The 14,176-nt window shown below is 42.2% G+C and overlaps 1 protein-coding gene across 3 annotated transcripts in view; it reads right to left on the bottom strand.

Moving 5' to 3' along the window:
- Window positions 1-14,176, bottom strand: part of LOC121947349 (metabotropic glutamate receptor 7-like) — a 186,410-nt gene that overhangs the window by 123,183 nt on the left and 49,051 nt on the right. Inside the window, exon 1 of one of the 3 annotated variants that reach the window (XM_042492355.2) lies at window positions 3,816-5,440. The exons of the other annotated variants lie outside the window; for them this stretch is intronic. Coding sequence (XP_042348289.2) covers window positions 3,816-4,313 — 498 coding nt within the window. The 5' untranslated portion in view covers window positions 4,314-5,440. Of the gene's footprint in view, window positions 1-3,815; window positions 5,441-14,176 lie in introns of those variants that run through there. 3 annotated transcript variants of the gene reach the window in all.

A 14,176-nucleotide genomic window follows, 5' to 3' on the forward strand; every position in this document is an offset into this window, starting at 1 on the left:
TGAACACTTTCTGTGGAGCTGACGTTTGCTTTGATTTGAGAAAAAAATCCCTGCTTCGCTTCATTAATTAAAACTGAACAGGTGTTCTCTCAAGCTTTTGACGCTTTTGACTGGAATCATTTGATACTTGATGGATTGCAGTTGCAAACAATCTCAGAAACGTGTAATGGCTGCCACACACTAATCAAACGCTGTAAGACTAATGAGGGTAGATGGGCTGGGAGCTCTCATTTCTGGTAAGTATTGATTATACAGTATCATACGGCCTCACATATAATTTATTATCAGTGCCATCATCACCACCAGTACCATAGTAAAAAAATAAGCGCTGAAGGGCAATTAGGCGTGTGCAGATCTGACTTTGGTTATTAAACCCACCTTTCTGGAAATAAGAAATGCAGACACGACAACAGCTGTCAAATCCACAGATTCCTCACCCTTGAGCGCCTGGGCAACTTTGCACATTGTCTACACCTACACACCCCCATTTCACACCTTCACCCTTTTTTCCTCCAATTAGCTCTCAGTCTTGGACCGGTTCTTGGAACCTTGCTGTCAAGTGAACAAGCCCACGTTTCCACCAGATTTGAGATCAAGGATGTGTCATCAATGTTGGGTGCTGCACAATGCACAACAGAAGTCTTGGGACTTTCTTGAAAAAAGATTCTACAGAGTTTTGCCCAAATAAATAAATTTGATCACAAACAGTAGTAAGATGGCAGATTACACTGGTTACCTGCAAAGTGTTTGATCTGTTATAATATTTTTTTATGCAAAAAACAAGCATGGACAATCTATTAATGAGCCCACTGCACACAATTTTTTTCCAATAATTTCTCACTGGCCTACTCCATCTTCTCCTTCCAATCTATAAAATACGACACGCCCACATATGTTGTCAAAGTTCACACTTTGGGTCAAGGAAAACCTGATGGCTTTGGTTTGAGCTGGAAAGCAACTTTTTCGAGATCTGAACCAGTCTATTGAAATGCTCCAAACGATTCAAAATAAGATGTGGGAACCAGAACAGAACTCGATCTCTGTTGTTGGAAGAGGAATATCAGGTACGTTCAAACTGCATGGAAATCAGATTTGTTTCTCGTATCAGATCTTTACGTCAGACTGCCTGCACTGTTATTTGCAAGTTAACAGATCATATATGTGTGTCCAGATGGAATCAACCTGTCTGCATGGGTTGCTGTGGTAACAGCGTGGCATCAGTAACCATGTAGCTAAGCTGGTGACGCATCTTTCTAACAGGGAAGCATGTGAAAACAACACCAACAATAACTGCTTTCAAAATGGAAATTGATAAATAATCACAATGAGACATTCAGTGTTGGATTTATCATCATGGAATTATCAAAGTCCCCCAAATGACTCGACAGTTTAAGCCTGGATTAGAAAGCTTCTCAAAGGGATACGCTTGCACTGGAGCCCTTGTTGGAACTGCACAACAGTGAACGTTAGCTTGAAACAATTCAGAGGTATTAAACAGAGGTAACGTTATTTCGTAAGCTTCATCGCTGACCCAAGAGTTAACTTCAAAAGTGTCCAGTATGTTTTTTCTCATCAGTGCTTTTCAGCACTTGATGGCAAGGCAGACTCGCACACAGCTCAGCTGCAAAAGCTCTGCTACAGCGGAACAGTGACATTACACAAATGACACCCTGAAATCCAATTTGACGACCACACTGAGATGTATCTGTAGTAATACGATCAGAATCAGATTTCAAACTGCCTCAAAATGTGGGTTGGATGTTATCGATGCATTTGGAAAAAAATGCATGTGTTTTTTTTGTGTAGTCCAGACTCTCTAAACTCGGTATGGAAATGGATTTTGGGCTGGCAGTCTGAACAAGGCCTTAGAGGCATGCTGGAACACCTGGTGTGAGGAGGAAAGAGGAGAGAAAATTAAGGAATCGCCTTTCTCCCCTTGAACCGTATGAATTTCCCAAATGCATACCTAATTTTACACAGCTTGCATGAAAAAAAAAGAAAAAAAAGGAAGTCTTACAACTCTTGCATTCTGCAACAAATAACGAGTGTGTTGAGGATGCTTCAAAGTATCACTGGAGGGTTTTACCAACTTGAAATAATAAAATATTTATTTGTTAACTCAGCCTACAAAGAGTGGGTAGGAACCGAAGCAGGGCAGAAGGTTGTGGTTTGGACCATCAGTCTAACTGTCCAGCCAATGGAGCCCAAAAACCCCAGAGGACGACAAAAAAAAGTGTTGCATGTGTAAGTGTGTATATGCGTGAGAACAAAAGGAAGGGGGGGGGGGGTTTAAAAGCATGTTAAGTACTTTGATGCTCTTACAGTTGCAGTTAAACAGCTACTTACAGACAGAGCCCATGGTTTTTCTAACTGAACTAAAAGAAAACACAAGATGACAAGACTGTGAGTTACAGTCTGCGACTACAAATCATTAGCACCAACACTGCTGCTCTGATGATTCTCGCCGCCATCCTCACGCCACAAAAACTGTATAGAAGCCTGCACATTTTCAAAAAACTTCCACATGGTATTTCAAGTAATTAGATATTTTGCTATGAAGATGTGTTTTAAATAATTAATCTGCTGTATTGCTGCCCTGCTGTGCTTCCCATTCCACTGCAGCACCAGCAGTGGGCAAACAGTCGACTCCCAGCCAACAGGAATAGAGATGTGTTCCCATAAAGCCGTGCTAACTCATTTTGAAATTAGTGGTGCAAATTCATTTCATTTACTCGCAGCCATCGAGCTCAATTAGGGCGCAAAGAGTTTGAAACAAGCTCATTTCCAAGAAGGGGGCCCCCTGCAGATAAAAGCGGAGCCAACTCCACCATGAATCAAGGCTTTCAGGTTCTAAACAATTCATAAAAATGCCTGCAGTCTCCCCTGTACAAGAGGCTCATATAATCATGTGCAATCACATGAAGCGGGGCCTGTTATTCTCAGGAGGGGGTTGTTGAGTTTGGGTGTGATTGTGTCAGGCTGTCAGTGCCCACTCATCCAGACTCTGGAGTGAGACTGGAACAGACGGGAGCTGTTCTTTCAGCACCACCAGGGACAAGCAACAGCACACTCAGCTGTCTCATCCACACTGTGTAGTGGAGGGGAAAACTACCCAAACTTACATCACCTTTCTTTTGTTCCAATATTTTTTATGGTGGTGAAAAGTCTGAATGAAAATTTATCATAACAATGGTCTTTTTTTTTTTTTTTGAAGTGGAGCAAATGCACAAATACAAGACTTTGCAAAGCCACCATAGATTTATTGTTTTAGCAAAGCTGAAATATCAATATAATATATTTATGCCTCAATTTCTTTATTAAGAAAAGAATATGGAGAACGTGAACAATGCATCAAAACAGCAAAAAGTTAGAACAAAATGGCTTCTTCACACTGAAGTCAATATTTAGTGTGAAACATGAAATCTTTTTAGCCTGTTGAAGTTGTTCTATTCTGAAAAAAATGCGTTTTTGATATTTCAGTAAAGAGACTACTAAGAGATGACTGTGTATTATTATTATTATAGCCTTGCTAAAATAGCAAAGTTTAGACTTTTGCGCAGTACTGTATTTGATACCCCCTTAAAATGCTTTTCTTTTTTTGTTTTGTTAATAACTGTTTTCCCCTGTGAGATGGGGCTTTTTGTTGTTGTGCCATCCCTGTTTTCATCTGCTTCACTGGGTGGGTAGCAATGAGGCGCAACACTTTCACTCCTCCCTAAAAAGCGGATTATCACCACAAGCTTGCACACACTGCTGCATCAGTAAAGAAAAAAAAATTAAAGCCATAAAACTATCGCTCACGCTCAAACACTTGCCTGAAAGAGGCGTAGGATGTTGGCAACCATAATCGATACTGAGCTCGCCGAGGCTCCGATGACTCCCACCACTTTTTCAGGCTTGACAAACACTGGTGGCTCCCCATTTGTGCATCTCACGTCGGAGGTGTCCTTCGTGATCAGGGCTTGAACAAAAGTTAAAGATTGCTCCAGCGCGTAAGTATCCCTCGAACAAGTGTCCAGCACCCGGGCGCCTAAGGTGATGTTGGGTAAGAGTTGGTCGTCCTGGTTAATTTGGTCCAAAGCGTACATCATGGCCTCAAGCCGCTGAATGCCGTTTTCACGCTTGAGGTCCCCGCACGGCGTGCCGTCGGCGCCTCGGGCGTGCACCGGGAAGAGTCCACCGAGGGTCAGGTGCCCCTCAGTCCGGATTGAATGGGGCGCATAAGTCTCCTGAGGCAGCGCGAAATCTACCACAGTCCTCATGAGCCAAAACGCTCTCCACATCAGCTTGACGCACAAACCAGGACGAGCCATGATCAACTTTTAGGGAACAAAGGAGTCTACAATCCGCCGATAGATAAAAACAGAGAGGAAGTTTTGTTAAAACGAACCCATTCTTGTCAGCATGGAGGAGATTCAACAAGCTGAGCTGAAGAACCAAGACGCAGTAGATGGCTCAGACAAACTGCGCCCATCGCTTTGCTGCCAGGAGTGAGCGGTGCAGCTTGTTGAATAGTGAAGCTCCTGACGGTAATTCAGTTCCCCTCGGATAGAGAGCCTCCATCCATTAGTCAGAAAATATCAGTAAGAGATGATCATCCGCCGCAGATGAACTGGCCTAATTTTGTCCATTTATGCTAAATCCAAAGCGCGAAACAGCATTGAAACCGCAGCTGGGGATCTTCACAACCTAAAGCGGCGATTCGACCAAACAACATATAGTGAATTTTAAGCGATTATCTCTTAAAATCAATACTTAGAACCGGCAGAAGTGGGTGACATTCTTCTTGCAACTCCACGGGAGCGCAGGGATGGCTCGGTCGGCTGTGGTGTCTGTCTCCCCGGGGTGCATATCATCTCCACAGTCTCCAGGAAAAAAAGCAAAGAAAGAAAGAAAACGAATAGTATGCTGCTCAAATGAGCGGAAGGCTAAGAAAAATCCAGCTAATTAAAGCCCCGGCTCTTTCTCGGTCTCCGCAACCGCTCGCATTTATACAAAATGAATGAGTCACAGCGAGGGATTCACTGTGTGCGCCGAGTTTTCAGCCCCCTTTCCTTGCGAGACGTCATTCAGCTGGCCAGAGAAAAAAAAAAAGAGGAGCATCACTTCATGGCAAGGTTTTCAGGAAGTTGTCTTGAGACAGTTCAAGGAAGGTAAACAAGGCGAGCAAATGCACTTAAAGGCTAGACTTGAATAGTAAGACAATTGTTCCTCTGAGTGCCTCTCAGTGCGCATTCATAATCTCTTTCTCTCCCCTCCCTCTTTTATCCCCCTCAAACACACACATACACACAAATAAACACACGCAAAAGTCACAGAGTGTTTTCTTTCCTCCTTTCTTTTGACGTTGGCGGTGGCAGGCACGAAACAAAGATCTGTGGCATTATGAAAACCCAGCAGAGCTGCAGGTATGGGGGCTATAGAGTGACTCTCCTGAAATAGTTTTGGATTCATTACTGATGCACCTTTAAAACGGAGGAGGGACAGAGAGAGAGAGGGAGGGAGTGAGGCAGAGAGAGAGAACAGACACGTTTGGAGGGGTCCAGGCTGGTCTCCCAGGCAACCCTTCTTCAGAAGACACTCCTGATTCATCCTGTGCACCCCGCACGCGCTCTCTCACACACACACACACACACACACACACACACACACACACACACGCCTCACGCTGGCACGCACGGCTGGCACGCAGACTGGTGAGAATTAACCACACCTTTAGGAGCAAGGAGCCCTCACATCTTCCTGACCAAACACTATCATCACCAAACTATTTAATTGCACAGATGGTGCTCTTACAAACAAGCAGATTATGATAATTTGCTTTCATTGGGCATACATTAGCCAGGGACTCACTTGGCAATTTGTGGCATTAATTAAAAAAAAAGGTAGCTTCTGCGTGTAATTAAATATCATAATAAAGAAAAAAAAATTCTTAGGCTCTGCTAATGACTGCTGCATTTGTTCAGTGAGAGAAAAGGTGCGCCGACTGAGCGCTCTGTGGATACATAATTCATGTATAAGCCTTCATTTTCAAGTAACCTTAGAAACTGTCCACTTCTAAACCAGCCGCCACACATCCAACAATAGCATCCACGGGGCTGCTGTTGCTGAGAAATCACAGCAGCACCCTGGGAAGCAGTCAAACAGGAAACAGTAAATGGATTAGAGGATGAGTCAGTTAAGTTGCTTGATCATTGAGTAATAAACAGCCTCTGAGAGTTGCTTTATCGTGAAAATGATTATGAGGCACAGAATCCCATTTTATGAACATGTTCGTTCCATTCGTTTCTGTTCAATTAAAAGATTAGGAAAGGCGATGTAGCTCTAATTGAAACATGTCCTATTGACATTACAGGCTTGGACGGACAAATTTCTAATTAATTAAATTGAATAGAGATTAATTCAAGCCTAATCCTGCCATGTAGTGTATTTGTCTCCATTAGCCGCACTGATTTTGCATGAATATCACACAATTGGCAAATCGTGCACGTCCGACTCCCAAGCATGTCACTGTGGATCCGGGTGCACAAACTGCACGCCGAGGCCAAAATTCATGAGCTGCACCAAAAATACATTTAAGGACAGTGTGTGGGAACTGCTGGGAAGAGGCTGCTGAGGAGAGAGATGAAGGATGCGAGACGGGAGGGAGGCAGATGGCCTCCTCCACTGTGAGCACACTGAGACAGGCAGGCAGGCCTGGAAAAATGCAGCAACAGCCCCTACAAATGACACCCTGAGAGACTGGTGTCGCTACGCACGACACTAATTCCACTGCTCGGACTGTGCTGTGAGAGCCTGACTCCCACTTACACTGTCAACGAAAAGGTTACTTTTGAAAAATGGGGCCCTCACCATGATTTAATTCACTGAGTAACCCCAGGAAGAGGGGTCTTTCCCCCGGGGGAGGCTGTGTGATTTAGACTGAGATTACACTTTGGTTTGGATCTTCTCTCCTTTTCCTTCCTCACTCTCACACAGACACTCAGTCACGTGAACACACACTCGGATAAATTCCATTTCATCATGGGATGAAGTGGGAAGCAACAAGCAAACAGGAGTGTGAATGCGTTCAGGAAGAGGTTTGTGTTCAATATATAGCTGACCAAACACACAAACACAGCCAAGGTTTCCATATGCCGGGGGTGTACTACATTTCAATGCATCCCACTAGATGAATTACGAGCTCCTATGAGAGACCAGAGCTTTTGTTTCAAGCATTCAATAACACACGTCTGCTCGATGCAGTCTTCTTCAAGTCAATTACAGGGCTGGCACAATGTGCTCCTTTAAGAGAACGAAGACTCAAAGAACAATAAAAAGTCAACCCTGAGGACAAGAGGCAATAAGGTTTCCTTTTGGGCTGACACTAGGCACAATGGGGTCTGTCTGTCAAATTAATTAACCTGGAAACCTGTTTAATTCCCGGACTCGAATGAAAGGGCCGTCGTATCCACGGGAAAGAAATAACTCCAGAGCGGGAGGTAATTGCATGTCGGGGTGATTTGTTCGAAAGCAAGCAGGCCACCAGCCCCGTTTGGAGTCATGCATATTCTGTCAGGGGTGAGGTGTTAATGTTAGATCAATGTAGGGGCAATGTTAGATTAGCAACATGAAGGTCACCAAGCTGCTGGGGCCCCCCCATGCCTCATTTTGCACCATCTGCTTTGGAATAATAAAATCGGCTATCTACGCTTTTCTTCATCACTGTAAGCAGAATCAGCGCTTGTGAGGAGGGAAAAAAAAAGAAAACGTATTGTAATTCTACAGGCACGCTGTTTGGGAAGACAAATTCTTACCTCTTGTGCTGTTTATGCCAAAGACAAAGCAGGTGCACTGCAGCTAGGACGATAGACTCTCCACGCTCTCAATTATGATTGTAATCCATCTGTCATACCAGCTCCCTTCTAATTATGTCTCTGTAAAGTTGCTACTGTGAGCTCAGTACCCATTCACACTCTGAATTGTGAAAGATAGACAGATAATGCACGAGTGGCCACTGGAATACATAACTGCAGGGGTATCTTGGTAACAGGAGGTTTTTCTCCCCGGGTTATCTTTGAAACTCGTGTTATCTGACAATGAGTCCGCCTGGACGCTTATACAGAGATGTGGCATCTGAGACGAGCAAAAAGCTTAAGTGAGAAAAAGAAAAGACAAAAAAGGATATTAACCCCTGACTGCTGGCATTTTTCTGTCTTACAGATGTTCCAAGTGTGTGTCCCTGATTGGGAGCCTGCCTGGATAATGATCAGAGGTATTACATATGGCAGTAATGGACCCAAAAGGTGCTGACCTCCCACCCACACAGCCCTGGAAGCTTCCAGAGGCCCTATTAGCGGGTGACTGGGCCTTTGTTTTGATGGCTAACCTCATGGTCCACTGGACTTATGTGATAAGTGGGTGCAGCTGTGTTAGTTAGCCAGGAGGACTTCAGCCACAAATTTGATTGTGATAGCAAACGCCTCTCGCCTTGTGTCTGTTAATTAGCCGACCTTCTGAGCGGCTCTGGACCTCTGTGAATTATTTCATCACAAGTGTCTTCACGGTGCATTGTGATGGGGGAGATTTTATCAACAGTCTTTGTGAATGACTCATAACAACCTCTCTCTCTCTCTCACTCTGTGTGTTTGTGTGTGGGTGAGAGGGTGATGAGACATGCCAAGTACAGATGACCACCTGCATTAACTATTTACCTGCCAAAAGACAGCATATGACATCCCTCTGTCTTTGGATCCTCACAGCACATAAGAAAGAGCTTACAAAAAAACAGGGGAAAAAAAAGAGTAGAAATCTCCAGAAGAGCAAGTGAGGAGGGATCCCTCTTCCAGGACAGACAGACGTGCAATATATGTCGTAAAGAACAATAAAATTACAGTAGTATATGACAAAATGATACATAGGAAAGAGAGAGAAAGTGAGGGAGGGAGAGAGAGATGCGTGGCAACAACAATAATAACAATAACATAACATATAACAAAAGTAATAGATATATGAATATTAATAAATGTAGTTTATGATAGTATGTATGTTACATGCATATATTATAATGTAGGTATGTGACACTAATAATCATATGTGTATAATAGCATGCAATACTAGTTACCAAGAAATGAGTGACAGACAAATCAGGAATGAAATGATGATTTAAAAATATAACAGTTGTTCTAAGCTCACAAGAAAAGGTTTGCATAGTATGCTTCTGCAAATCAAGTATATCTTATATTTGCACATTTCATATGGATAATATGAAAGTTTACAAAGTGACGCTATATATAGGCTGAGTATATAGCGTATATTGTGACTATTTAACGGCCCAGTGTTGGATGTTAGCCACTGCTGCTGTGTTAGCTCGTGCTAACTGGTAGACGTTCAACTGACCGTTCGTCAATTGAATTACGGCCCCTAAGATAGCAGCAAAAGAAAATTTGCTGATCCATCAGTGAGTCAGGACGGTCCAGGTCCCCAGTACAAAAATGAATGAATGCAGGTATTGTTTGACTGAAGAAGTTTTAATACTACTTGGTACTAGGGTATTTCACTCAATACCTTCAAAGGTATTGAGTACCCACACCATGCCCTATAGGGACCCATGTATGTTTTCTTTCAGCTTTTTAGTCTAAACTTGTTGGTGTTTTATAGCGACCATTGGCCGGTATAGTGCCACCCAAAGACGTCGCTGCTCTTGCTGCAAGTGCTGTGCCCCCAAAACCAGTATTTTAAAGCCAATTGTATTGACATTGTATTTCCATGCTTTTTTAAGTAAAGTGGTGAATCATACTTAGTGGTTCCATGTTTCTTTACTGCATAATTATCTATGCTTTCCCATTTTGTCCCCCTCGACCAAAGTAAAGCATCGTCCATTCTAATGGAAATCCACAGTTTGCTCCTTGACAACAAACTAAAGACAGAATTCAGGAAAAAGATAGAAATGTGCACTTTGATAAACATCAGGACATTTTCTCATCACAGTGTGTGCAGCTGAAGTGTTTTGATGTACGATTACCATTTTTATTCAACAATGGTTCGCTCCTGTTTTGAATTGATTTCTGTCTCCACGTAAACATTGTCCAGCAATATAGGCGTTCTGTACAAGTACAGTCTGTGCCTCCAAATATATTGTAGCTCTGCAGTCGCTGTGCGACAGAAAGGAGAGCTACACTGAACTCCAGCAAGAGGAACAAGTGCCAAATGTCAGCGTGTTTAAACTGACTAATTTGGGCAGATTAGAACAATCTTCATGTTAATGAGAACGCCAACACTGAGACACTGCACATACTGCAGATGGACATCATAACCTCATCATCCTTTTCACTTTGGCAGGCGAGCCTTCTAGTTTGTTATTCATTTCAATTTATGTTCTGGCAGCCGGTCACACACCACCACACTGACTTAATGTCTGATGGACTTTTATTGCACAAGTCTTACTTCAAAGTATTCTTATTTTCTAAAGTGCCCATTGTATCACTGCAACACAAATTAGCTCATTCTTCCATTTCCCAGGTGAACTTTACACTTTGAAAGTGTTGAAAGTGTGTGAGTGGATTATGCCTATGCTGCTTGAATTAACTGCAGTGCTGTTTGTGTTGCAAATAACATATTTTCTTCATCTTACACAGCTCATTACCATATGGAGCTGCTAGCGAGGACTGCGGTGGAGGGCAGGCCTACTTATTTCAGATAAGTGCCCCTGCAGTCTTTACCAGAGTTTGAAAAGCATTCACAAAGGTATACACACACACACACACACACACACACACACACACACACACACATTTTAAACAAGAATTTGCTTAGCCTGACTGCTCGCCGCTACGCAATTCATCATGCACATGAATTAATCTCTCTCACTCATTAGGTGGAAATTAACTCTATTACAAATTACCGCACATAGCTATCACATAAGGTGGAACAATAAATCACTACCTTTATGTATGAAAGCCACTGGAATGGGTGCTTATGGCTGCCGCCTCGTACACTGTGTGAGCTACCTCCTTTAGCTGGAGGCCGTACTCAATTAAAAGAGGTTCAAGTTAAACCGCTCCCCATTTGGACCATGTGCAGCCTGAAGAGCGTGCAGTCTGACAGTAATCCCATGGGTTTATCTGTTCAGTGAGCTCAGTGCCTTTACCGTCCCCCAGTATCCCTCCTGTCTCTCAGCCACGGTCTGTCTCTCTTTGGACTCCCCATGGCCCAGTGGTCCCATAGGAGCACTGTGGCTGGAACTGCGGGTCACAGAAGCTGCCTTTTCCTCAGGGCCCTGTTGACACACTGGGTGCCTTTTTAAGCCATCCCAGCTGATCTCTCGTATATAGAGGGAGAGTCAATGTGAGGAAATGCATATATTCATACAGAACAGGGTCACAATATCCGTGGCTTGTTTTGGATTTTCTATGGCGATGGGGCCAGTCACGGTCATATCAGGGTGCCTATTCCTAAGTGACACCTTCTGCTGAGAAATCACTACTCAAAGTGAAAGAGAGTAACAGGGAGCACAGGGTGTTTACAGAGTTAGGAAGGAGGAATGATTGTGTGTTGGAGAATTTAATGGGTGCCCGACAGTGTCGAGCGAAAGTGAGTCCTGTCGACACAGGGCACAGCACAATACAGAGACAGCAGAATGGGACTTCTTATGGTTGCTCAGGGATTGAATAAAGCCCAGTTCATTTGCTACATATCACGTTTTGTTACATGGTTCCTGACAATTCCTCATATTTCATCCGTGGCGCTGGCAATGGGCGTTTTATATCCCTCCTATTTCCTCTACCTTTCAGCTTGCTTTAAGCTCCTCCATGTCATGATGGTGGGTTTTTTTTACCCCTTTTGGAATTTCTCCCTTTTTGCTTTCAAGCTGAAAATCAAATCTATAAATCAAAGGCAATGGGAGAAAGACACGGGGACTGAAGGGCATTTAAATCCTTTAGAGTTCCCAAAGCTTCAGAGAGCGAAATAAACAGGAAATTAAAATGGAGCTAGAAATGGTAGCAATCCCTCTTTTCAGGGTATTGAAACCAGGTGTATTTCTTAATGCCTTTTTCTGCTTTATATTCTGCTCTGTTGGGAATCTAGACTTCTCTCCCTTATTAATTTCCTTGAAAAAGGAAAGGAATTATAGCCTTTGAGAAATGCTGGAAATGCCGAAAAAATCACAACTGTTTTTTTCTGCTATATTCTTACATTTCCAGCCACCAAAAAACGTTGTCATGCTTAATGTGCCAAAACCATCCAGAGTCAAGGTTCCTTAAATTGTTTCCCATATGGGCTCAGGCTTTGTATGTAATCAGGTTGAACATACTCTCAAACTGTGTCTGCTCACCTGGCTGTGTCTTTTACTCAAATACTGCTGCTGAACAAAGTTGTTGGCTGACCTTCACGTTGAACCTGATTTGCATAAAAGCATATGATTAGACAAGGTGCAGCCGCCACTGAGGAAACTAATTTGTTCACACTTGACAAGCAATGACCACATCCATGAATGATTGAGTTTACCACTTTACCACTTCTACAAAGTGTTTACCACTGATAGCTCAAACCTGTGACAGCCTATTGCCTCTGTAAGGCTTTACATACATCACTGCTTTTAGCAAAATGCAACATACTAGGGTTGCAGCGGTACACTGGTATCAAGGTATACTATGATATGAAAATTAAAGTTTATTGCACTGTGTTTATTTGCTTATCTACATTATAAAAAATGCAAGGAGAATATTTAATCATTTTCAAAAGGAGACTTTTTATATACACTTCCATTAAAAAGTATTTTCAACTTTCAATTACTGTAAAAAGGTGTTCAACAACAAAAACAGTTTTGTTGTTCATTGTAACTAATATAATATTATATGATATAATAATAATAATTCTATAATATCAAATACTGTGATACTGTGAAACCGCTATATTTTCTGAGATAGTTATCACACTGTGAAGATCTTAAAGCTGCTGCTCTCACAACAACAATATTAACAGGCAAATATTTAGCAGATAATGTTTACCTTCTTAATTTTGCATGTCAGCATGCATTTAACATTTGCTACCTAGCACTAAACACAAAGCACAGCTGAGGATAGTGGGGGTGTTATTAGTTATGCTGGTATTTTGCATAGACTGTACTAGGAGTGTCATTTAAAAAATAAAAAATTCATATTGTGTTAATAATTCACATATAATAATGTCATGTAAATAATCCAGTGCCTCTGATATGATTTCATTTCTTTCCATTCTGGCTTCGTCTCCCTCTTCACCTCCCAATACTCATGTTTTGAGTGTAATTTGTTTATCAAAGAAGAGGCACGATAAACAATTTTGAAGATGAATTTACCTGACAGGATTATTATTATTTCAAATCTTCTATAGATATCACTAGAAAATCATTATTGTGTTTTCTTTTATCCACAATAATGTTGTAATGAAAATCGTGTCAGCACTAAAATGTATAAAAGAAGAGGACGTAGCCAACATGATTTTAACCACTGGTTTGGCATTTTGGTCGTCGCCATCTTGGTTTTTTGGAGCCAGAAGTGAACATATATGGACAAGAGGGTGGAGTTTTGGAGGAGCGAGTGGTGGATCTGCCTGAAGGACGACCACTGTGGAAGCGACCTGTCAATCATAAGGTAGCCACACACTAAAACATACACAGTCAATTTGTCTCTAAATGAGACCATAATTTATAAAATCAACATCATGCTGTATTGAAGACGACTTACAGCTAGCAATTAAGAAGATAAACTCATTGGGGATTTTTTTTACTGAGGTGATAAATCAAGTGAGAAGAAGGCATTTTTACATAGACTTCTTTTTGCAACCAGTGGAGTCGCCTCCTGTTGGCCATTAGAAAGTATGAAGTTTCGAGCAACTTCTGCATCGGCTTCACTTTTCAGACTAAGAGATAAACCCCTTGGTACTCATGAACCAAAGTAGTGGACAACTAGAAATTTTAACGTGATGATAGAACTAGCCTGGGAATCACCATACATTATAAAATGTATCATGATGAGGACATGAGTGTCTGTATTGGATTGGTATTGCCGAGGTTTTCTTGACACCAATGCCGTTATCGATTTGACTTATTTGTCTGATCCTGTATCGATTCCTGATCAATTTTCTGTGTAGAAAAAATGTATTTAGATTTCAGCATCAAGGCATGTACTATATCACCTCTGAGTCTGAAAACAGTGTA

Source organism: Plectropomus leopardus, chromosome 9, assembly GCF_026936395.1.
Source record: "Plectropomus leopardus strain MGB_pleo_1.0 chromosome 9, ASM2693639v1, whole genome shotgun sequence".
Classification (NCBI taxonomy): Eukaryota; Metazoa; Chordata; class Actinopteri; order Perciformes; family Serranidae; genus Plectropomus; species Plectropomus leopardus.